General features: G+C 60.0%; 1 protein-coding gene across 6 annotated transcripts; it reads right to left on the reverse strand.

The window, feature by feature from the left end:
- Window positions 1–1,074: 1,074 nt before the first annotated feature.
- RASA4B (RAS p21 protein activator 4B) lies at window positions 1,075–23,949 on the reverse strand. Of its 6 annotated transcripts, XM_077908123.1 has the most exons (21): window positions 23,790–23,944; window positions 18,804–18,860; window positions 17,136–17,249; window positions 16,539–16,600; window positions 15,394–15,523; window positions 13,165–13,246; window positions 12,460–12,591; window positions 12,130–12,221; window positions 10,720–10,837; window positions 10,314–10,464; window positions 9,984–10,048; window positions 9,603–9,715; window positions 9,240–9,432; window positions 8,966–9,103; window positions 8,606–8,750; window positions 8,192–8,358; window positions 6,192–6,329; window positions 5,102–5,237; window positions 3,530–3,650; window positions 1,838–1,905; window positions 1,449–1,710 (listed from the first exon to the last, which is right to left on the reverse strand). In XM_077908123.1, exons 1-21 carry the CDS (start codon window positions 23,852–23,854, stop codon window positions 1,589–1,591), a joined length of 2,409 nt encoding a protein of 802 aa, XP_077764249.1. In that variant the 5' UTR covers window positions 23,855–23,944; the 3' UTR covers window positions 1,449–1,588. The 6 variants fall into 6 exon arrangements, with proteins under 6 accessions (XP_077764246.1, XP_077764245.1, XP_077764247.1 ...); XM_077908120.1 differs by lacking the exon at window positions 1,838–1,905 and having other exon boundaries at window positions 1,075–1,710; window positions 17,009–17,249; window positions 23,790–23,949; XM_077908119.1 differs by lacking the exon at window positions 1,838–1,905 and having other exon boundaries at window positions 1,075–1,710; window positions 23,790–23,945.
- Window positions 23,950–25,134: the final 1,185 nt, after the last annotated feature.

The following is a 25,134-nucleotide window of genomic DNA, read 5'->3' on the forward strand; positions in this document are numbered from 1 at the left end:
GCGGCGGAGGCGGTTGGCGGCCGAGAGGAGTGCGTTGGCACCGCTGGTTGCTATTTTGCCGACCGCAGTTGTGTGGACGGACCCACCTGCGCTGTTTGAGGCAAGGAGCTGGGTCTCCCGTCGGCTCCAGTAGCCGCAGCATCTGAGGAGCCGCCGGGGACCTGCCCGGGAAACCAGGAGCCTCCATTTCCTGGGAAGGGCTATTCCTTGCTTAAGCTTGGGCCCTGGGGTGAGGAGGTGCCATTGGCCAGAGGCCCACACCAGCCTGGACTCCACGGGGGGGGGCTTTAACTGGTGAGGAACAGAAGGCATGAGGGGATGATGCGCAGGGGCGTAGCCGCGACCCTTCTGGGCCATCCGGGCAAAGCTAGGATGCCACTTGGCTGGCTGGGGGTGGAGAGAAGGGGTATAGTTTTTACCCCAAAGGGGCCTCACTCCCGCCTGACAGAACCTAGAGGTGTGGGGGTACATGAGCCGTGGGGACAGTGCCAGGCCCTGCTTCACTGTCACCCTTACAGGCTGCAGCAGCCACCCCATCCAGGACCCTCCTGGAAGAGAGGGTGGGCGGTGACACCACTAGGGGGCTATGTATGCAGTTCAAACCCAGGCTTCTACCTGTGGCAGCCCCATAAGTAGTGCACACTACTTTCCCCTTCACTCTCATTAGGGTGCAGTGGACCCTGGGCTCTGTACTTCCGGACCACAAGGTCCTGGAAACCCACGGAGATTCAAAAAGCATGAGGATTTGTGTGAGGTCCTAAGGAAGGAGCCAGAGAACAGGGTGTTGGTGATGGCGGAGGGGGGGTGCAGGCTCAGCCACCTGGGGGCAGGAAGGAAAGGTGAGGCACTGTTCAGGCTCTATAGCCTGGGGGGAATGGAGCAGGGGTCCCAGGAGTATGGTGGGAACAGCAGTTTGGGGAAGAAACAAGTCCTCCCAGGATGTGTGGGGGGGTGAACAGAGGGGATGCACGAAGGTTATTCTGGTGGCTCCGGTCCTTGGCCACACTCAAGAAGCCACTGGAATCCACACCAAGCCCAGTCCCTCTACTGACCCCCATCACAAGACCCCAGAGCCCAAGCAGTCACAGCAGGTTTATTGTCAGCAACAGCACCGCAAAGCTCTCCCGGGGGGGCCCAGCCAGCGGCTGGAGGGGAGCAGGTGATGTGATGGCCAGGAGCTGAGGGGATGCTAAGGTCAAGGCTTGGTCTCCTGGGTGGGCCCCATGTTCCCTCCCACCTCTGTGAGTCCAAGGAGTATCAGTCCACCTGGTCAAGGGCCGTCTTAGGGTTGGTTTCTGGCTAGGTCTGCCGGGGTAGGAGAGGGCCCCTGGAGAGAGTGGGGTGGTGCCAGCGATGGCTGCGAGGGCTGCGAGGAACAGCCAGGCTTCATAGAGGAGAAGGAGCTCACAAAGTCCCCTAGAGACTACAGGTGGGCAAGGACGGGCCTCTGGCCCCCAATTCACCCAGCCCAGGAGAGCCCTAAGCCCCGCTCCCCAGTGAGACGGAGTGATGTGAAGAGCTGAAAGCGCACCAGGGGGGGTCTCCGAGCACCTGGCAGGGGGTTCAGTGAGGGCATGTGGGGCAGGCCTCACGTCTGCAGCTCCAGCAGGCGGTTTGTCTCCGAGGGCGGTACGCTGGCTGGGCTGGATCTGTGGGCCTCCCGGAGGTCCTGCAGCACCTGGAACAGCTGGGCCAGTGGATCCTTGGGGGCTGGAGGCAGATGCCAGATGAGGGCAGAGCAGGCAGGGCCTCACCCACCAGCACCAGTCTGGGCCCCACCCACAGCACCCCTGAGTGGAACTTAGGCCAGTGTGGGAGTCCAGCTAGGAGGACCTACCTTCCCCTGAGCCCCTAAGTGCAGAGCCTGCCTCTGTGCCTGCTGCACTCAGCTCCCGCTGCTTCTCCCTGTAGGGGAGGACCGAATGAGAGCTCGTGGTGCCCTTGCCAGGAAGGCTGGGTGACCCATTGCAGGCCTCCCGAGCTGGAGGGGATCCCAGGAGTGGGGGGCTGACACTTTCTGTGGGGAAGAAAAACAGGGGCCCAGGCCTTGGTCCTCTGGCCCCCTAGCACCTTCCCTCTCCAGCCCCCACTGGTCCTCCCCACCTCCAGCGGTGGGTCGATGGAAGGCACTCTGGAACGTCACTCCTGTTTTGGAGGGCCCTGGGGAAAGGGGCCAGTTGGGGCCTGAAAATCCCCCATATTAACTGGCCGTGGAAGGAGTCTCTTTCTTATAGGAAGAGGAGACGGTGACAACTTAAGCACGAGTCCTAAGCGGGGTTCACCAGAGATCCCTGGTCCTCAGGCACAGTCCCAGGAGCTCACATGGAGGAAGAGTGAGCAGCCATGTGGACCTCATGCCTGAAGTTCCTTGCTTAGGGACTGCACTGGCTTGGCCCTTCTGAGTCTCCCAGGTTTGTTTTGGAGGAGATGTGTCCCTCTGCTAAGATCTAACAGGCTCCTCCTCCTCAAATGCCTTCTAGGCCCCGTGGGGTCGGCCTGGTCCCTTAACCGCTCTGCTCATTTGCTTATTCAACACAAACTGCAAGAGAATACATCAGTGTTGTTCCCAACACAAGTGTGCAGTGATCAGTTACGACGGGGAGTAAGGACAGACCCCTGAGTCGGAATCAGAGGTGCCAATGGGGCAGGAGGTCTGGCGGTGTGGAATGGAAAGGGTGGTTCTGGAGGTGGGGAGGCTCTCAAGGCAGGGTGCTACAGTGAGGCCCATGGGCACCGGTCCCGTGCTGGGGCCCACCTAAACCCAAGGTGGCTCAGGTTCGAGTTTTTGCTCTGCCGCTTCCTGGCTTAAATGGAGGACAACTGTGGGTCCCAGGAACAGAGAAGACAGGGTGGTGGCTTCATCCCGTAGGTGGAGGATGAAGTCACCAAGCAAGGGGGCCACACTATCAAAAAAGGAGGTGGCTGCAGAATGACCTGAAAGCTACCGGAAACTGTGGCTCACAGGGGAATGAGTGGTTCCAGTTTGACCCCATGAGCTTTGAAAGGTTTTGAGAAAGATTAAACCCTGGAAAAGTCGATGAGGAACACGGACAACCACCACCACCCGTCCTGGGCCCTGCCGGGACCAGGGTTGGGCTAGAAAACTGCCCCCTTCCAGCAGGCTCAGGGAAACAGCACTCTTAGGAAGCAGTGGGTTGCCTGGAGATATCCCCATGCTGGACTCCACTTCCAGAAACTCTGAGTTGGTGTGGTAGGGCCCAGGCATTCTGATCATTTCTGAGCTAGAGCCAGGGTTGAGGACAAGCTCTGTGGTCCAAGGGCACAACGGGAAGGCCGGACGGGCTGGGAGGCTGGGTGGGCCCGGGCAGGACAGAGGGAGAGCTTACAGAGGCCCATGTGCCCCTCCGCGGGTGTAGCTGTCCCAGGCAGGCAGGGCAGGGGCCGGCCTGATGTACAGTGGGAAGAGCGACCACAAGGACCAGTCCTGAGCCCTCACCCTGGCCCTGGCCCTGTCCCTCACCCCGGTCTTCGCTGGCCACATTCCCTGGGGCTCTATAGGCCTCCTCACCTCAGCATAGCCTCCACACCCAGCAGGTGCCGGTAGATGAGCTGGGCCTCCAGGTCATGATCCAGAGGGTCATTCCACTCCTGTAGGGTCACACGTGACCGAGTCTTGTCACAGCCCAGATCTGGGGGCACAGAGAGGGCAGAGTCATGGGCAGGCCCTGGGAGAGCTTACATCCAACCTGGTGATAGTGCAGGTGGGGACACAAGAGGCTAAAGGGGAACAAGAACGGCCTCAGGGGCCCCAGGAGGGCAGCAGCTCATCCCTCTCGGGTCTACTCCTGAGCCCAGGGCCAAGGATACATGACTGCAGAGCACGGAAGCCACACAAGACACAAGTCAGGGGGCTGGACAACTTTCTGGATGTTTGGTTGCCTGGAAGGAAGAAGGGAGTGGCATGGGGATGGAAGCTGAGGGGTTTGTGCCCTGGAAGGAGCTGGCCCTGTCACTCGTTGGTTTTACAACCTTGGCAGAGGCATCAGCCCATTTAGCCTCAGTTTCCTCCTCCATAAAATGGGCTACCAGGCCCTGTGCCTCCTAGCGCCATGGGGAGCCCCCCTCCCCAGTGACAGGATTTATCACCACCAAGGTCAGAGCAGGGGCTGCAAGTCAGGCCAACCAACCAGTGATGCCCGTGTAAAGAGCTGCCACTGCCCCCTCCCAGACCCAGGGGTGGTCTGGAGCAGGCGGGGCAGCTTCCCAGGGCCTCCCCGAGCCAGGCTCCAGGGGCTGAGGCTGGGCCCTGCCCAGAGGCCACAGGCTCCAGGGGCTGAGTCTCTTCTGTGAATAGGGAACAATAATTTTGTAAAGCAGACCGAGGTTAAGGGAAGGAAGATCTTAACAGTTCCAGAACTCAGCTGTCCCATAGGGTAGCCACCTAGCCACAGGAGGCCATTTGATTTTAAATTAATTAAAACTACATAAAATTAAAACAAACTTAAAATTCAGTTCCTGGGCCACACTGGCCATGGTTCAAGCCTAACCACACATGTTCGTGACAAGCACAAGTGCAGTACTGGGCAGTACGGATACATACCACTGCCGCTATCACGGAAAGTTCTAGCAGAAGCTCATATGGGCCATCCCTCTGGTGCCCGGAGTCCCCCCACCCGCAGCTTCGGTATCAGGCTGCCAGGTGTGCACTGGCAAACTCAGGAGCCCTCATGTGCCCTCCTTAGCAAGGAGTTCCTGAAGTGTGTTCTTGGAACACTGGTTTTGCCAGAACCTCCCTCACTGGGCAAGAAAGGGTTCCCCTAACTCCCCGTGAGTTCCGAGTGCTGGATTACATGGCATCAGAGACGGTATTCCAACTCATTTTCAGGCCTCTGCAGGGTCTTCAACGTGCCCATGTGTGTCACACACACCACACACCATCTCCCAAACTACCCTGTCACAGAACCCTTCCCACCCGGAGCACCCGCAGGGACTAGCCGGCCCCCGATTAGTCCCCGCAGGTGCACAGGTGGCTCCCCAGCCAGGCCAACAAGCCAGGGCTCAAAGGCCCCAGTCCCAGCTAGGACCCTGGAGCCAGTTGTGGACAGATGCAGTGTCAGGGGGTGCAGGCCTCCTCTCTCACCTGACTTGTCCTTCTGGTGGCAGCAGCTCCACTTGTCCCCGCGGAAGATGCCGGGGTGGTAGGAGCCCAGCAGGCCAGGGTTGCTGATGCTCATCTTCCGTAGCGCAGACAGCCACTGGTTCAGCTCGTTCACACACTGCATGGAATGCCGGGAGGGTAGGTGGGAGGGTGGAGGCCACCCCCTCCAGGAAGCCCTCCCTCCCTTCCTGGAGCTCCCAGGCACATGGGCCGATGAACAGAGTGGGCCTACTTCAGCCATCCCCTGGGCAGTGTATGACCTGCTAACCAGATGTGGTGGCCTCACTGTCACCATTTTCCCCTGTGGCTCTGGACAGTCACTCTCAGGGACAAGCCAGACCCCCTCTGACTCCAGCCTTCCTTCTTACTCCCTGTATCCTTCCCCTAGACGTTCTCTCCTTCACAATGTCCCGGTTCAAAGGCCACCTGTCAGAGGCCCTCTTGCTCGCCCTTCGGGGAGAGTAGCATGCCCCGCTAAACACTACTGTGTCCCTTCCCTCTCCCCTTGTGTCCTCCAAGGCACTGTCACCATGTGACATTTTACATATTCACTTAGCATCCGTCTCCTGAGGGACAAGCTCCATAAAGGCAAGGCTTTGTCCTCTGACGCTGTATCCCACCCCCAAGAACAGCGCCGGGAGCCTTGCAGGGGCGCCACAAACAAGTCTTAGATGAATGAATGAGTTAATACCTAAAGAGAAGAATTTGAGAGCATGTACTCAAAGCCACATGCTTGTGTAAACAGGTGATTAATATGCGTTGACGCGCACCACAAACACATGGCACCAACACAGATACTCAGAAATCCAGTTTCCCACAAACGTACAATGTGCAAAGCTTGGAATCACAGGAACGTACATATCCGTACACTGGACTACACAGAGACCTACATGTGGGCGTCTAGACGGGCCCAGGGAACACCATGGGCACAGGTGCCCAGAGCCCAGGACACACACACACACACTGTGCACTCACATCAGATCTCACACTCTGCTGGGCCTGACTCACTCCCACACCAGGCGGCTAGTCTCACAGCACCCCTCCCCTTGAGTGTCCTCCATATGGTCCCCACCTTGCACTGCAGGTAGATGGTCTGGGGCTTGCCTGCGTCATCCTCGTAGATGACCTGCATGACGTGTGAACTGCCAAAGCTCTTCTCCTCCACCTTCTCTGCTGCCCGGATATTGGCTAGCTTGATGAGGGCACTTTTCTGGAGTGGGCCAGAACAAGGAGACTCAGGGTCCGAGCTAGAACCACTCCACGCCCTAGTCCTGGGCCTTAGTCTCCGCATCTGCAGCACCAGGGGCTGGCACAGGGGACCCAGCTCTGTGAGTGACCTCAGCCAGACAGATAGTGACCAAATGCCTGGCCTCTCGAGGGTTCCCAGTGGTCCTGGGAGATCTGAGCTTCGGAAAAGTGTCTGGACTCCCAGCAGTCCTCAGGCCTGGAAAGTAGCACCCGCCGGACCAGGCCCTGTGCCTCTTCCCTTATGAATAATTTTCTCACCTACCTTTACCTTCCCCACCTCCCGGCCCCTCCCCACTCCTGCCATCATCTGATATGGTGAGATACAAATGGGACAGGGAGAAGCCCTGTGTCTGACAGATTCATGTCCCCAAGAGGCCCCCAACCTGAGGAAACTGAACCTGTGCTAGCAGCCCCCAGCCCCTGGGCTTTCCCATCGGAACTCATCAGGGCCTTCATCACTCAAGCAACCAGTTCCCATGGCCCTCAGGAGAGCACCCACACAACCCCAGCCTGGCATCCGAGCCCACCACCCCTCCTGGCCTCATAAACGAGCAGAGAAGGGCAGGGTCATCTCTGGGGGAGGAGTGGGAAACCCTGGAGGGAGGCCTGGGGACACACATCTGAGCCATCTTGGGGTAGGGCCTCCCAAAAGGCAGAGAATATGCTGCCTGCTGTTCTGGGGAGCAGCTGCTGGAGAGGAAACAGGAAGCAAACAGAAGGTGGATGCACGGGATGTGCCCACAAAACGGCAGAGCCCAGTGCCCAGGAGCTGAAAGGGCCCAGAGTGTGATAAGGGAAGGCCCTGCCAAGCTTTGCTGAGGCTACAGAAAATGCAAGGGGGACTCAGGCGCTGGGCAGCTGCCCAGAGTGGAGGAAGCTGGAAAGTGAGAGGCCAGGCTGACAGGTCACCCAGGGAGCTCCCTCACCCCCTCAGTTTCCCCATCAGCTGCTCAGGCTGGGTTGGCCATCCCCAGCAGAGAGTCCCCAGAGCCTGGCTGGCAAGGGGCTGGTGGGGAGGCCCAGCTAGGGGTCAGCAAATCCATCCAAGACGTATATATGCTCTGCCCTTCCTGGGAGAAGAGCATGGACAGGAGGCCAATCCAGGGCCCTCGGTAACACCACTGGTTAAGATCCTGCCCTTTGGGGCAGTTCCGGTGGCTCAGTGGTTTAGCGCCGCCTTCAGCCCAGGGTGGGATCCTGAAGACCCCGGATCGAGTCCCACGTCGGGCTCCCTGCATGGAGCCTGCTTCTCCCTCTGCCTGTGTCTCTGCCTCTCTCTCTATGTCTCTCATAAATTAAATAAATAAATAAATAAATAAATAAATAAATAAATAAAATCTCTAAAAAAAAAAATTGATCCTGCCCTATGCTGGGCCCGGGCTCTGCATCCTCAGAGCAACCATCTCCTCTGCCCTCAACAACTTGGGAAGTGGGGACCAATACCCCTGATTTGTTGGCCAAGACACCAACCAAAACTCAGAAAAGTTGAGACACTTCCTCCATACACAGGGCTGGAAACTAGGACCCCTCCCAGCCCTCCTCGAATTCCTTCATCTCCCAGAAGCAGCCCTCTGCCCCCCACCCCACTCATGCCCCAAGCAGCCAGGCCTGACACTGGAGCTGCTGCCTCCCCTCTGGGCAGAGGAGCTTCTTCCCCACGGGTCTTTAGAGATCCTGCGGCTAACACCAGAAGGCTGGTCCTGCCGAGCTTTCTTCTCCGATCCCAGTGGACCTTTGGACAGGCTCCGAGGGAGGCACAGGTGCCTCCAGGGTGTTATAAACTCTCGCAACCCCACCTGCCTGCTTCCTTCCTTCCTTACCCACCTTAGAGTTGGGTGTCTTGGCGAAGCTCAGGGCCTCGGTGGTGAGGGAAAAGTGGAGTTTCTTGAAGGAGGACATGAGGGGGCCCTTGCCCTTGGTCCTGTGGATGAAGAGTGGCCCCTCCTTCACCGGTGGTGCCTGCAAGCTCAGCGCCCGCTGCAGGTCCAGCTCTGCTGGGCCGGGGAGGGAGGGCAACGCGTGAGCCCAGGGATGACGGCAGGGCTGGGGCACAGCCACCAGGGGCCCAGGCAGCGGGGGGCAGGGGGCTGTGAGTGTGACCAAAGAGGCACAGGGGTAGGTGGTGACACGGGGCACAGCACAAACAGGACTTGCAGGCTGTGGGCAGGGCCACACTGGGCAGGGGTGGAGCAAACTTGAACGTGAGAGGGTGGCCCGGGGCCCCACGGGGAGCCTCACCCTCCTTCTCCCCGATGTCCACCAACTTAGTGATGAAGTCCTTCAGCTGAGCCACACCCTGGCGCACGGTGGGCTGCAGCGGCTCCATCCAAGCCTCCTTGGCTCTGGAGGCCGGTGTGTCCATGTTGCCCACGTTCTGGACCGCCTGCAGGTGACGGCAGCAAGGCCAGGCGGCGCTGGGTCAAGGGCCCCCGCACTGCACCTTCCCCGCCCCCACACCCGGGCTGCTCCCGCGGTAGAACCGGAGGCAGGGACAGGGACAGCACCGGGTCGGCTCAGGGACGCATCCCATCCCCCCGCTGCTCAGGGCCGAACAGGCGGGGAGTCCGAAGCCTTTGGGGCGGGCCGGCGCCGCCGCACCTTGGCCAGCAGGAGCAGGGTGCGGCTGGTGCGCGCGTCCGCGTGCCGCTCGCGCAGGTGGAAGAGCTTGGGCGCCATGATGGCAGGAGACACGAAGCGCAGGCACAGGAAGCTGGTGACGGCGATGAACGGCACGTTCTGGGGGGGGAGCGGGGCTGGGCTGCCGAGGCCGGACCTCGCCACCCACCGCGACCGCGACCGCGACCGGACCGCGGGGAGCCTGCCTGCGGCTCTAGCCCCGCCCGCGGCCCTCCCCCGCCGGCAGGGGGCGCACCTCGTGCTGCGCGCCGGGGAAGCGCTCGCGCACGCGCAGGAAGAGCTGGCGGAACGTGGCTCGGACCACGGCGGGGCAGGCGCGCACCGAGCGGCTGAGCGCGCTCAGCAGCGCCCCCAGGTGGACGCGCAGCGTCTGCGCGCTCTGCTCCAGCACCTCGGCCTCCGTCTGTGGGCGGTGCAGCCCCGAGCACCTGAGCGGACCCGCGGAGAAGGAGGTCAGCGCCCCTGCACGCGGCTCGCACAGGGGCTCCCCAGGCAGGCGCGGTACGGCGTCAGCCGACACAGGGGGGCAGAGCGACGAAAGGTAGACCCAGGCAGAAAGAGCCGGCACCCCCGCCCCAGGGATCACCCGCGGCCTCACCCTACGTCCTTGACCTCCACTCTGCTGGGGTCCAGCTCCACGTACTTCTTCTCCTCGAACACCCTGTCAATGATGGGCCCCAGGACGCCGTGCAGATAGCGCATCCCAGCCACCTGGGGGCCGTGGGGAGTGGCATTGGTCCTGCCTCCATCGCCCCGCACCTGGCCTCCCAGCCACCCCGGCACCACCGGCACCGCCTGCTGCACCTGCCTGCTGCACGAAGGAGCCCGTGAGCGGATGCGTGGTTGGATGCATGACATTCTTAGCCTACAGGGCCCCGGGCTCTGACAGAAGACTTGAGCTTAAGCTCCCACTGTCTCTCGGCCCTTCTGAACCTCCATCTCGTCTATGAAAGAAGGACCACAGACCCCTTAATCTCACCTTCAGAAAAGATTCCATGGACTTTGAGGCCAGAGAGTTGCTCCGGAACAGGGTGTTGGCCTCACCTACAAGCAGAGGTTCTAGTGGGTCGGAGGTCGGGGGAGGACAGAGGACTCTAAACCGGACCCTCTGCAAGGAACTTCCTCGCCACCTCCCAGCCCACTGCCCCACCTCTGCCTTCTGCTCTTTCCTTTGCCTCCTAATCAGACCCAGCAGCTTCCTACAGGAAGACTTCCCAGATTTCTCCCCTCTTAGCATCTCTGGAGTCCTTGGCTCCTGGCTCCCCTCTCCATCAAACCCTCAGACAGGCCACCCCCTCCCAGGCCTCACTGGTACGACCCAGCTCCAGCTGGAAGAGCAGGTCCAGAAAGTCTTTGGCCAGTCCCTGCCCCAGGAAGAGCTTGAGCAGGTTGGTGGCCACATCCTGGCGGCACTCCGTGCTTGTTGTCTCCTCAATAAGTGGTATCAGCTGCCCTGGGCCCTGTGGGAGGCAGCAAGGAGAGGAAGGGTTGGAGGAGGCGCAGGGGAACCCAAACCCTTCACCCTGAGGACCTCAGAGGACCATGGGGAAGGGGGGGGGGGCACTTTCCCAAGGGATGGCAAGGGGCCCTGGGCACTGGCTAGTTCCTTACCATCCTGAGAACTGAGAGCTTTGCTCTTGAGAACAGGTTTAGAAGGGCAGGGAGGACAGGCCTACTGTCCCCGGACCCCCCACCTTCCCCCGGGGCCCCCTCACCTGGGTGCCCAGCTTCACCTCATGGCACAGCAGCTGCACCAGGGGCTGGTAGCAGCCAGAGGGGAGTACCGTCTCGTCCCACAGCCGCACCTCCAGCTGCAAGGAGCCCAGGCTGCCCCTGGAACGGGCAGCCTGTGACCTCTCCACCTCTCCACCAGGGACCCAGGCCGCCGGGGCTATGCCCCCTCCCCACTGCCTCCATCTTCCCCACTTGCGACCAGCCTCACAGCCTCTTGGCTCATGCCCTCCATCCTGCTTCCCTGCACTGCCCCACGTCCTGACCTTTCGCCAAGCTGCTTTCTTTCCCTGCTTGGGAAGCCCCTCCTACCTCCACCCATCTTCACAGCCTGGCTCCCTGTCACCTCTGGATTCCCTGGACTCTGAGCTTGACCCAGGTGGACATGCTGGGCTCCCCAGCCTTGAATCTCTAAACCCTCAGAGCACAGCTCCGTCGTGTATAGGCTTCACAGTAAAACAAATCCCCAGTCGTCCTAACAACCTGCCTGGAGAAGGTTAGGCAACTTGCCACAAAAGACCTAACTGCCAAGCTCCCCTGCTCGAATCCCTCCTGGTGACAGTACTGACCGAGGCTTAACTGTCTCTAAGGCCCCCACTTCCAGAAGCATAGCAGAGTTCACAAAATGATGCTAATCAGCCCATGGCGTCACACACAGTAGAAGCTGTCCACATGGCCCTCGGCTGGTTCTGTGGAAATGCCTTGCTCCTGGACACAGCCATCTGCCCTGCTCCCCCTGCCCTGTCGATGGTGGGGATAGGGAGTCTGGGGCTTTCCGCAGAGGCAGAGCTGAACTAACCAAGGTGGGGGACACAGCTGATCCTCTACTTTCAGGCTGAGCCCAGAGGGCTTCCTGGATACGGTTGCCAGATTTACCAAAATAAAAATATAAGCCTCCAGTTAAGTTTGAGTATCTTTAGAAGTCTGTCTCCAACACTGCAGGGGCATACTTACACTATAAAATTATTCAATGTTCGTCTCAAATTCAGCTTTAAGCAGACATCCTATATTTTATCTGGTAACCTTATTCCTGGAAAATCTGGGGGAGAGTCAGAGCTCTGGGGACTTGAACTCTGGTCTGAGGTCTACTGAGAAACCCCTCAAGGGAAAGGATCTGTGAGCCTCTTCCAGAATCTGCCAAGAAGGTAGAAAGCAAGAGACCTGTACTGCCTCAGAGCTCAGAGGACAGGGCTGAGTCCAAGGCTGTGAGAAGGGCCAGGCAGCAGGATCAGCCAGGATAACCGAGCCTGGCCTAGTAGGCAAGGGTCAGCCCCTATCCCTGCGCAGCCCGCCCGCCTGCCTGCTGGAGCCAACTGTCAGCTGCACTCACTGCCCCCGTTGCCCCCCCCGGGGCCCAGAGCCCACCAGCCCCACTGCCAGGCCTGGACACTCACTCTCCCCGCCGACTCTTGGACTGGTCGGGCTGCAGCCGGAACCAGCCTTCCTCCTGCTGTGCTGCCCATAGTCGCTGGACATTGAACACCACCTGAGGGCAAGGCAGAGGCAGGGCAGCCACACTAGGGCTGATATCCTCAGCTCTCCTCCTCACCAACTTACTGTTCCTTTTGGAGGAGTTGCTTCTGGGGGTCCCTGAACAGCAGTGGCTGGTTCTGGGGAGTGCTTGGGGCAGCGGTGGGGTGGGGGGGGTGGTTGGGGGCAGTGCTAGGATGGAGGCCAGGCTCCAAGGTGGTGGCAGGTGCAGCCGGAAGGGGCGGGGCACTCACTTTGCCCAAGAAATCATTCCGGCTGACAAGATCCCAGTCCCAGGCTTCCACACACAGCGCCTCCGCAGCCCCTTCCTCCAGCTCAAACTCAAACGTCTCGTTCCAACGTGGGTAGCATGATTTCTTCACGATCTACCCAGAACAGGATGAGTGGGGGGAGAGCTGACACCAAGCCCCACCCCTGCACCCCCAACCCCACTTCCCCCACCCTGGGAACAAGGCCCAGCCAAAGACACAGCCACCCCAGACACCCCACTTGGGATCCCTGCAGGGGCCTTGCAACAGCAGAGGTATAAACTTCCTGTCCAAACCTCTGCTCATTTCTCAAGGGGAGAGATTGAGGCCCAGAGTGGGTAAGGTGCTTGTCCAAGGCCACACAGCAAAAAGGCAGCAGACTGCACTGAGAATCCAGGACTCCACACCCTTCTCACCCTAGGGCTGAGCCCACCACCCACGCTGTTTCCTGGAGGTGAGGAAAGCAGTGTGGGGAGCTGTTGGACCATGCAGATGAACCCCACACTGGCTGTCTTGGCCCATATGGCTGGGAGTGAGAGGCAGCTGGGGCTGTAGGGGTTGATGCCAGAAGGGCTGGGACCTACTATGCACTGAGGTCACCCACTTTTCTAAACCTCTTCTGTGAGACCGCAGTCCCAGCCTGCCTCTCCCAGGTGATAAGGGCCCGCCCGCCACCCCCAACCCCCTCACCGAGGTCTCCTGCGTCCGGCCGTTGTAGCGCACTCGGACAAAGGGGTCAGATGCACCATTCCGATCCTTGGGAGCGAGGTCTCTGTGGGGAAGCAGAGCATCCACTTTTCACATCTCCTTCCCCAGACTGTCACCCCACCACTGTGGGGTAACCACACCAGGCTAGGCTCATCCACACCCTGGCAAGCCGGGTAACTGTGGACAGCACCTCTTCATTCTCTGGATGCTGGTTCTCACAGCCTTCACCCCACCAGCCTCCCTGTGGCACCCATACCAGGCAAGGATCCCCTGAGGTGGAAGCTGTGGCTCCTCTGACCTGACAGCTGCAGACGAGCTGCTGCAACTCCTCTGCTCTGGAGAGCGGTGGAGGCAAGTGCATCGAGGCAAGTGCACCTTCCTGGGCTGTGCCCCCCATCCCACCCCCTGTTCCCAGGGCATCCCTGAGCTGGGGCTGGCTCCCTGAGCCTCAGCTTCCCCATAGGTAGAATGGAGAAGATAACCCCAACAATTGAGATAATGGGGCTTGTAGAAGGCCTGCCCTGCAGTATTTCCTGACTGGGATGGTGCATCTTGGAGAGCAGCCCTGATTAGCCATCCTGCCGATCCTTTGCAAGGCCCAAACACGGTCACAGCAGCCCCAGCTCAGAACCTTCTGTGGAATAACAGCAAAGCCCTCTCCTCTTCCATTTACTGTAAATACTATTTTCTGCCCTCTTCCATATTTTCATTTTTTATTTATTTATTTTTTTTTAATTTTTTTTTAAACTTTTATTTATTTATGATAGGCACACAGTGAGAGAGAGAGAGAGGCAGAGACACAGGCAGAGGGAGAAGCAGGCTCCATGCACCGGGAGCCCGATGTGGGATTCGATCCCGGGTCTCCAGGACCGCGCCCTGAGCCAAAGGCAGGCGCCAAACCGCTGCGCCACCCAGGGATCCCTCTTCCATATTTTCAGTTTAAAGCCTCTCATGCCTGCTTTTCTTTCCTCCTCAGAGCCGTCTAATAGAATTCCAGAACGTGGCCTTGAGAATCTGCCCAGAAAAGCGAGGAGAAATGTTCTTTCTGCAAAGACAGCTTCTTAGGCCTCCCAGAATGCCAGCAGGGTCTGAACGGGGGGCGACGGGGGGCCAAGGGTGCCCCCCCACACTCGGCACAGAGGTGTGGACAGACTGCTCCCCTCGCCCAGGCAGCGGCTAAGCGTCCCCAGGAGTCTCAGCATGTGAGTGTGTGTGCACATGTGTGAGCGGTGTGAGCATGTGTGAGCATGTGCACATGTGTGAGTGTGCGTGCATGCGAGCCACACACAGCCCACTGCCAGGCAAGGCTGATGGGAGAGGAGGCGGGTGGGCACGGGGCCGGAGGGCGGGAATGACTGGGTGTGAGGGTGTGAAGGTGCCTCTGCTCAAGTCCACACACTTTCCACCTGCTTGTGCCTCTTCCCCACTTTAGTCCCAGGACAGAAAATGCAGTCAGGGGAGCCACAGCCTCACTGGCAGGAGAGAGATCTTCCTCCCAGGGAAGCCAGCCAACCTGCGGGGACCCGCTCCTCTACAGGCACTGGCCAGGCCAGGCCAGGCCCTCCCACCCCAGAGGCAGGGAAGGACCCTGTGGAGGCGGGTTAGAGCCAGAAGGGAAGGTACTGCTCATGGAGCGTGTGTGACTCACACTCAGGCCCAGACAGGAGGGAAGCCCGCAACTAAAAATACCCCTGGGGGGGAGGGGGGTCCTGTCACAGGTGACTCAGGCAACCTTCCCACCCAAGTCACTGTCCCTCCTGGAGAGAACCCACCCCTCCCATCTGGATTTTTTCAGCAACTCCTTTCACCCCACTGAGGACATCCTCCCTCACCACCAACACACATGCACACACGCACGGGTGTGCACACACACATCAGGCCAAGTTCATACTGGAGTTAAACCCAGGGGAAGCCCAGTCATGGCACTGGGGGTGCATGCTCAGAGTTTGAGGTCCCCTCTCACCTACTACCCCCACTGCCTGAAGTTCCACCATTAGAACATCACCAAGTCCCCTAAGGGGGACTTGTGTCCCCCAGCCTTCTGTGTGGGGTCACCCAGAAAACACCTTCTGCTCACTGAACCTTCCCCTGTCCACCTGCGCCAGCCTCCGTGAGAGGAGGTGCAGGGCCAGGCCATGGAGGGGGGGCACAGCAGGTGGGCAATCACAGAGGGTGTCCCCCACCCCTACCCCAGACCTGTGCATGCCTCACCTGGCCTCCAGCACAGAGCAGCGCAGCCGGCAGGGCCCTGGCCCTCGCACCACCTCCAGGCGCAGGTGGATCTCGCCTTGCACCTCCTCATCAGGGTCGACCTCCGTCAGGTGGGCCCAACCACTGAACCCTGTGGGAGCAGTGGCTCAGCTGGGGGCCTGGCCCTATCCGTCAGCCCTGCCAGGCGTCACAGGGCCCCTCTGCCACCCCCTCGGGACCCCCTCCATGAAGCAAGGGCTGTCATCCCCAGTGACAGATGTGGACATGGGCTCGGAAGCTGAGCAACAGCAGTTGGAAGAGGCTTGATGCGAATCCAAATCCAGCAACCCCTGTGTCCTTACTATCGTGCCCTGCTGCTGACCCTGACTCATGATAGGATCACCTTCTCTGGCCTCAGTTTCTCCATCTTAAAACAGTGGTTCTTATCTGGGGCTGCTAGAGGAGGGGCTGAGCCCCAGTGGGGTAGCCACAAGGGACCAGCATCCCTTGGGCCACTGGACCCTGAGGGGCTGGCAGGGGCAGCGGGCAGGAGAGGCCTCTGGCCTGGCAGGGGCCGAGAGGCTCCGTGAGTCAGCAAAGTCCGCCCAACCCCGCACGCCTGCCCCAGCCTCACAGACAGGAGCAGGTGTGTGGTGGAAAGGCCTGGGAAGAGTCACAGGGGCTCGAGCAAGGAGAACCTGAACTGAGAGCTCCTGGTCTGAGCCCTCACTGGCAGACAGGCACCCATCCCAAGGGTGGCAGCACCTGCCCCAGGTCACACAGTGAGGCCTCAAAACAGTGTCAGCATCCCAGCAATCATCCAAGGGGCCTAGTCCAGCCACAGACCAACCCCTCAGGCTTAGGACAGAGCGGCACTGGGGCCCAGGCTGAGGGGACAAGGGACCCCAGGTCCCACCACTAGCAGCCCCTCTTTGCCCTAGAGGGATGCGGTCCCAACAAGGGACAGAAGGGGACCCAGGACACAGAGGCCCTTCCAGGGAGGGCAGACATGGCTCTCCCTGAGCATGGGCGGTGAAGGAGCCTCGAGCAAGCATCTCTGAATTGGCGGAAGGCCAGGGACCAGGCTGACCAGTGGAGGGAGAGAGGAGGGAGGCCAGGGGAGGAGAAGAAAGAGCAGGCCATGGGCTCCCTCCCAGGGATCTTACCCTTAGGGTGAGCGGCCAGGGTGTCCCTGGTAAGACAGACCTTCCCGATAACGTCGTCCCGGCTGGAGGATGGAGAGGGAGCCAGAGCTGGGCAGGGCTCTGCAGAGAGCCCAGGACCCCTCTCCTCCCAGTTTAGGGGCCCTGCGGGAAGCAGGGAGGCTGACACTCCAGTCATTTACAGCAGCCTATTAGAGCAGGACCAATGACCCTCCTGTGGGCCCTGTATTCTGGAAACTCTCATGAGCACATGCTGGGTTTCTGCACATGGACAGACATGTGTGCCCACGTATATGCCAAGTTCATGCTCTCTGGGTTCCCTAGCTCACACACCCCCACCGCCCGTGCACAGCCCAACACACCTGTACCTTTATTGCTGTGCATGTGTATGTACGATGTGGGGTGAACAGTGTGAACACCCCCGCCCCCCACAGACATCTGCACACTCAAACCCTGAGCCCTTCCAGACCCACCTGGGGTTCCCCCTCCTTCCAGGCTGTAAAGAAGATCCAAAGTGACCAGCAGTCCCAGCAGTGACACGGGCAGGGAGGAGGCAGATGGCAGGGGCTGGGCCCATGTGAGGAGTGGGGGCCCACTCACCTGAGGGCATCCTCATCCATGACGTAGAAGGCCACTGCGTGGAAGGTGGGCGGCAGGTGCACCTGATACTCCTCGCCCCAGAAGGGACACAGGGTCTTCCACACAGTGGCTGTCCTGCAGGAGAGGACCCTCAGCACCTGTCTGGGCCACCCACGGGTCCCAGGACGTGACAGGACAGGGCCATGTGACTTAGGTTCACCTCTCTCCATATCCCCTTCCACTCCCACTCTGCTATTTGATGATTTCCCACTGTCCACCATCATTCCTTCCTGACCTTCCTTTCTGCCCTGGGTAGGTCTGTCAGGCTACTTTCCATTTGGGGAAACTGAGACCACAGGTGGCCATAGCTGGCCTCAGGTCACATAACAGGACGGTGTTAGAGCCTTCTAGAACCAGAGGGCTGGCCTCCCAGCCTCACCCTGGCCCCTGATGCTGAGCAGACTCGCTGAGGGTGGAAACAGGGGACTAGCCAAGTTGACTCTGGAACTAAACAGTCCTCCTGGGGGGCCTGGGAGCCACAGTCCAGAGCCTGACCCAGAGAAGTTTTATGTGGAGAGAGCCTCATCCAGCTCTGGCCAGCCTCCAGGACAGAGCTCATGGGACTTAGCAGGGGATACTGGGGGCGGTGGGGAGCTGAAACCCCCAAGGATGTGGATGAAGGCACAAATGATGACCTTCACCTCAACCACTTCTTGTACAGATCATTTGAACTCTGGAGACTCGGTCTCCCTGTCTGTCACAGAGACAATCAGAGCCATCCTGTCTGTCCCCTTCTTGGTATCATGGTTTGATAGATAGAATGTGGAAGAAGATTTGGGGTCCTATTTGCACCGGGGGAAGAATCATGAGTCTGGCAGCTTTGGGTGGTGGTCAGTGATGGGTGCTCGGGTGGGAAGAACAGTGGGGAGGCTCTAGACATGAAGTCTGAGGCAGAGGCCCAAGAGACAGGGGGATGGGACCTCAAATCCCTGCCCAGGATTGTGGAGCCTGTGGACATAGGCACATCCAGAGGAAGTGGTTCTTCTGGGTACGGGTGGGGGCCCCCTAGCCCGAAGTAGCCTTTCTGGGATATAACCACCATGGGAGTCTCTCAGAGAGCAGGAGCCCCGAGGGAGAGCAAGGACCGGGGAGGGGGAAGTTGCTCAGGCTTTGGAGTCAGCCAGATTTGGCTTCTGGTCTGACTTTGCCACCTCCTAGATATGTGACTCTGGGCAAGTTATTTAGCCTCTCTGAGTCCCCAGGTTCCTCATCTATAAATGCAATTCAATAATATCACATCTAGTTTGTTGCAACTTTTAAATGGGCTACAAAAGGTTTAGCGCAGGGCCCGGCAGACTGTACTCCATAAACGACAGCTGCTGTCACTAATCACCATCCTCTGTCCCTTCTGAGGGCCCTAAAGATCATAGAAAGAAACAGAGTTGGTGAGAGGCCCTTGGATCTAATGCCTGGATGGGCCGTAAGGTCAGTGTGATCAGTGGGAGGAGTGAGGGGACAGTTTTCTCACCTACCAGCAGATGTGTCAGAGAAGGGGGCAGGAACAGGAGATCAGATACTCTGAGCCCTCCCCCTACGCCAGATGTGAGCTGGACCAGGTGGGGTGGGTGGGGAGGAACAGGTGCAGCCCTGTCACCCACCCGCAGCTGGGACTGGAACGAGGGGCCGTACCGGATGATGGGTTCATTGTCCACCTTCACGATGCAGTAGGGGTCACTGCTGCCAGTGCTGCAAGACAGAAGGCCAAGGAGGGGCTGACCAACGGACCGAGGGGCTGACCACGGACCGAGAGGCCAATGGGGCAAGGGTAGGTAGGGGTGTCCAGGGGCTCCCAGGCAGCTCAGGCTTCGGTCACCCTAGGGAAAGGACAATCAGGGCTGAGGCACAGGGGGCCTGGGCTGGAGCCTAAGAGCTCCTCAGGCTAAAACGTGTGCCCCGCCCCATCCCCCATCACTGGTGGTGAAGCTGGTGGTGACAAAAGCTCCCCTGCCCCCTCCTGCTGGGGAAAGGATGCTCCTTCCAGGAGCCCCTTCCTCCAGCCCCGCCGGGCTCTGCCCCAAGGAGGACAGAAACCACAGTCAGAGAAGGGAACAGCCCCAGGCCAGCTCCAGAAACCCCTATGCTCAATACCCAATTCGGCACCTTGTTCTCTCCCCAGCCCATGCTCCTCTGCTCTTCCTACCTGGAGTGTGCTGCCTACCTCCCAGCCTCAGCATCCCCCCCACCCCTCACCCCCACCCCCGCCTCTCAGAGCCTGCCTGTCCCTGTCCCAGAGTAGGCTCTCCCCTCTGACCCACTGGTCCCTCTGCCAGGCATCCTCTCCATCTTTCCCTCCATCCCAGGACTGCTAGGGATGTGCTGTCCTCAGCGGCCACCCCCATCTGACTAAACCACTTCTGTGTCACCAGGGCCTAAGGCAGGGCCAGCCGGGCACAAGACAGGGGGCCCAGGAGCGTTCACAGGATGAAAGAATGAACAGTCTGCCCTAGAGCTCTCAGCCATCTGGGAAAGAAGGAAGGGGAAGACCAGCCCAGGACTGCTCAGGTGCCCTGGTTTCGTTGGGTGGGGGATTCCTGGGGTGGGGGCAGCCCCAGCCAGGCCTAGGGCTGGTCCCAGACTAGAAAGGGGGTGAGGACTGTCTTGGGAGTGCCTTTCAGGCCCAGGGTCCATAAAAAGGAAGTGATTTGCATGTTGGAGGTTGGGGAATTCCAAGCCCTGCTTCCCTTCTCAAAAGGGGCTCTTCCTGCAGAGGAAGGGAGGAGGAGACACAAACATCTCCAAAGGTCCTGATGCAGAGCGGAAATGTCTGGCAGGACTCAGTTCCCCACACAGTACAGTGGGGCACATGATGACCGCTCACAGCGTAGCTGCCCCGGGTCCCTGGCCTGGTAGGAGGGCCAGCCCATGGCAGGTGTTTAGTAAATGTTGGCAAGGTCCTAACCCCTTGCTCTTCTGCCTGTAAGCCTTTCCCCTGTCACTTAGGAGCCCCCTCCTCCAGACAGCCCCTGGAAAGACGCCAGCCTGCATCCCAACACCCCAAAGCCAGGGGACTCCAGGGCTCCAGCAATAAGATCCCTGGGGCCCCCAGAGCTGGGCTACCCAGTGGCAGGGCCCAGCAGCTGCGTGCATATTTGCACAAGGAACTCAGAAGGAGGAAGATGTCCCGTGTGGGCTGAGACCTGGGGGGAGGCCCTCTACCCTGCCTCTGCCTCCTCACCCCGGCACCCGTGAATCCAGCTCTGCCCACTGGGCAGCTCTCACTCAATGAATGAATCTCTGAATGAACGGCACGGTTTGGGGCTTGTGTTACAAGCAAGATAACCGAAGTGGGCAGAGGCCTGGAGGCAGGAACAGACCTGGTGTGCAGGGGCAGCGAGGAGCTGGCTGGCTGGATCAGAGGAGGGCAAAGGGGGTAGTGTCAGAAGTGGACTAAGGCCAGAAGCCCAAACCATGATCCCTGGCCAGCTGTTGGGATCTGTGCCCCTGCCCATTACCCCTTGGCCTGATGAGGCCCCTGGACCGGTCCCCTGCCCCACTTCCCCTTCCCCAAGCCACTTGGGGAAGCCAGCCTGACTACTTGCAGGGCCTCTATATTTAGCCCCTTGGCAGTTTGCAGGCTGTGGAAGGGGAAGGATCAGGGCAAACCCTGAAATAGTCCCGGGCCTGTCCCCAGGGCCACTGGGCGTGGGAGCCAGGCAGTCACTGGTCATTATGAGACTCAGCTCCTGTCTGGCTGAGCTATGCACTCAAGGATGGGAGATAGTGGATGGAAACACAACAGGAACAGGTGGGCTCCAAAAGCTGTCGGTGACAGGGAGCACAGCTGTGCTCTGTGCCCTTAAGAGAATTAAAAAGCCCATGAGTATCACTGGCAGCTGTGATGAGGTCTCCCTCCTCAGAACAGCCTCAGTCAAGATGGGCCATTATGTAAAGTGGTGAGCTCCCCATCCTCAGAAGTGTGCAAGTCCCGGCTGAAAGAGACGCTGCTCAGAAGACAGGCTTAAGAGGCACACTGAGGCAGGCTCACCACCACCCCTGCCTCCAAGCTCAGTGAGGGCCTCCTGTGATCTCCAAACCCCACCCCACCCCATCCCTGAGCCAAATGATTTGCATGGCATTTGCAGGGCTTGGTTCCCACTGAGCCCGACAGCAAGCCTGCAACAAGCCTGCAACCTTGGTCCAGCTAGGATTCTTGGCCCGTCAGCAGCAGCAAGAGTGGCTTTGAATCCTGACTTCTCTACCTACATGCTGTGTGGCCTTGGCAAGTGACTTGCACATCCCGAGTCTCTCAGTTTCCCCTTCAACAAACTGAGCATAACTACCTCATAAGACTAATACGAGGATTAAATGGAAGGGTCCTCAACACCCTCCATTCTCCTCTACCGTGGACCAGGAGCTCCCCAGGGCCCCTGGAATGCCAAGATGAATGAGTCACGAGTCACGGTTCCTACCCTCCTGTTCCACAGCAGGGGCAGCCCAAGCAGCAGCAACTGCTACCATCCCAACTCCAGCTGACCTAAACTGCTGGAGGGCACATGACACGGCAAACGAACCAACCCTGCCGGAGGGCACCAGGGAAAGCCCTGGAAGGGAACAAGTTTGAGAGGGGTTCTGAAGGATGAACAGGAGTTTTCTGAAGGACTCTGAAGGGGAGTGTCTGAAGGCAGAAGCCTCCTAAACGTGTGCAAAAGCAGGGCTGTGAAGAGCCCAAGTGTGGGGGGTTGGGGAAGGTCACAGCTGGATTTAAGAGCCAGGTGACCTATAGAGCTGTGTATGCCAGCCACTGTGGGGAGGGCAGAGGAAGCAAGATGAGGGGAGGTGAGGAGGGAGGCAGGCAGGGCAAGGAAAGAGATGGTGGAGGCTGAACCAATAGGACTCAGTGGCCACTCCTCGGGGGATGGAGACTCAGGGTCCCTGGGCTGTGCAGAGGCAGGGCCTGGCCAAGAACCTGGCACCTTGGATCCCAGGAAGCCCCAGTCCACAGTTTTACCACCCGGGGCTGGGGAAAGCCTTGAGCCAGGCACAGGGGCCTGCAGGGATGGAGAAGGAGGCGACAGACGGAGGGGCTGCTCCTCCCGGCAGCCACCAGCCAGAGGAGGCCAAGCTGACCTAGTTAGCAGTGCCAGCCTGGAGGGCGGGGGTGCTTAGAGGCTGGGCCCGGAGGCTGAGACCCTCCTCAGAGCTGTCTGCGGTCCTCCCCAGAGGCCGCATACCCAGCGCCCACCCCACCTACCCCCCTCAACAAAGAAACCCACCCGGAGACAGCCCGCCCAGCCCCCTCCCTCACCCCATCGCCATAGCAACTGCTGAGCTGGCCTGGCCGGGCCGGGCCCAGGGGGCCTTGAACTAGAACTGCTGGAGAGGATGAGAGAGCAGGGAAACTCACAGGGGCCGCTCTGCGTGTGAGAGAGACACCCTTGCCCCAGCCTCTGGCACCCCTCCCCATTCCCCACCTCTTGGCATCTAGGAGCTGGCTGAGGAGCCACGGCTGGCAGGGGAGGGAGGTGGGGGGGGCGGACTCCAGGCAGCAGACTTTGGACCCTATGCAGCCTCAGGGCTCCCCTTCCCCCACGCTGCTCCAGGCAGCCAGAGCACCTCTTGCTTTGTGCTTAAGGGTTTTTTTTTTTTTTTTAAGATTTTATTTTTAAGTAATCTCTACATCCAACAGGGGGCTTGAACTCACAACCCTGAGATCAAGAGTCGCATGCTCTGCCAACTGAGCCACCCAACACCTCTATGCTGAAGGGATTTTGACCTCCAGTTTACAGAAGGGGAAACTGAGGTTTCAGAGCTAAGATGCTGCCTAAGGCTGGATGCAGGGGAGCCAGGGATGCGATGGGGCAGCTCAGCTCTGCGACTACTGAGAAACAACAGACTGGGACAAGGGGCTCCGAAACCTCAAATCTGGCCAGGGACCAGGGAAAGCCCTAGATCTCAGTGTCTGTTAGGAGCTCGGGAGCCAAGGAGCCAGCTCTGCCATTCGAGCCAGCATTTCAGGTCTCTGAGCCTCGGTTTCCTCACCTGTAACATGGACTGGTGAGAACTGCCTTGCTGGATGCTCGTGAGGAGGTAAGCCCACCGCATGGCTCCGATAAAGCCCAGGGCACAAGCAACAGCTGCTCCCCAGCCACCCCATCTTTGCATGGGCCCGGCCTCCTGACCTACGGATTCACCTTTCACGCCGGCGCACAGGCGCACAGCTGGAAGCCCCGGGACAGCCCCGGGCCCCAGGGCGTGTTTCAGGTGCACACTCTCGGGTACTAAAGGTTCTAGAACTACTGAGGAAGACACATCGTTTCCAGGGGCCTCCCCCACCCCCTCCAGCCACACCCCCGGCAGTACATCTCCCTGCGAGGTGCCCCCCACGCTCAGCTCCGGTCCTATGAAAGCCCCTTCCCCTCCTGAGCCGCCGTTCGCTCCCTCCTTACTATCTAAGGCCCCTTACAGCCCCCCGCCCTTCCCAGCCCCCCGCCCCGCCCGGTGCTCCCAACAAATCTTACTGTCCCCATTTCCCTTCCAGTCCCCTACCGCGGCCACACTCGCCACACCCTCGCCGCTGCTCCACTTGCGAGCGGGCCGCGTGGACCCCGGGAGGTGAGGCTTAAGGGGCAGCGCCCCTCCCCAGAAAGTTGGGGCCCCCACCCCGGCAGCGCTCACATGTCCTTGGCGGGCAGGTTCTTCCCCTCCACGATGCGGATGGACAGCGAGCTGCGCTTGGCCATCGCGGGTCCACGACGCGGGTCCGGGCCCGGGGGAGCCGGCCGCCGGGGTCGGGCGCAGCTGGCAGGCGGGCGGGCTCGGGACTGGGCGCCGCGGGGGGCGGGCCGCGCGGGGCGCGGGAGGTGAGCGCGGGGGCGGGGGAATCGCTTCCACTTCATTCACCCCCGCCCCCGCCCCACGTGCGGGGGCCAGTGCGCCCGGGCGGGCCAATCGGCGGCCGGGGTTCCCCGGGGCAGGCGGGGCCGGCCCGGGTCGCGGCGCTCATTGGCCGCCTGGGGGGAGGGGAGGAGCCTGCGCCCAGGGCTGCTGCCCTGCTGGCCCGGCGCGCGCTGGAGGTCGCGGTGGGGCGAGGGGACGATGGTTGGCGCCCGGGTGGCCTGTGCCACCGGTACGCGTGGGCGGCGGGCGTGGTCCCGGTGCCAGTCCCCAGGTGCACGGACGCTATGTGTGCTCAGAGGCGTGGGCCAGTACGGGGACACGCGGGCAGGGGACGCGCGAGGAGGACAGCCCTGGCCACCCGAGCCTGACGCGTGGGACGCCCTGCGTAGGTGTAAGATGAATGAATGAACAATCGGACGAACTAAGCAAACACTATGTCTGTGTTAGAACCATCTGGACCCAGGAGGAGACAGCGAGAGAGCCGTGGCAGTCCAGAGCTTTGGGGACCACGCTTTTGAGTCTGAAAGATCAGAATGGATGATTTTTGAGAACCTGCTCTGGAGGAGGGGGCTTTCTCAGTTGTCACTTCACTTAGGCCTCCTAGCTCCCCCGCAGTGGGAACTTGGATGAGGCCCTCAGGTTCACAGAGGGAAAATCACTAGCTAGATGTCACCCGTTTGGCCCAAGGAGGGCGAGGCTTGACCTACCGGGTCCTCGGTGAGCAGGGGCCTTTCCAGTACGGGCACCGTCCTTCTCCCAGACTTGGTGTCCAGACCCGAGTCTCTAGAGTCCACCTCTTTGTGGTTTTCTCCCAGAGCTAGAGGTCATAGTCCTGGGGCTGGCACAGCGGCAGCTGGCCCTGGGCATCTGTCTGCCCCGGGAGGGCACTTCCCCAAACACCACTGCTCAGCACTCCCTTGCTGGTCACTCTGAGTGGCTTTCTGATCTTCTATGAGCTGGTTCCATTTAATCCCCAGCAAAGAGGGAGCAGAGACACCTGCCATAGATACCCAGGAAACATTGAATGTGTGGGCGCCTAGCACAGGTTCTGTTTTCTCTTACCTTCTGTTTTCTTTTCCTATTCTGTTATTTATACAACACATGCATACTTTACCAAATTCGA

Source organism: Canis aureus, chromosome 8 (genome assembly GCF_053574225.1).
Source record: "Canis aureus isolate CA01 chromosome 8, VMU_Caureus_v.1.0, whole genome shotgun sequence".
Taxonomy (NCBI): Eukaryota; Metazoa; Chordata; class Mammalia; order Carnivora; family Canidae; genus Canis; species Canis aureus.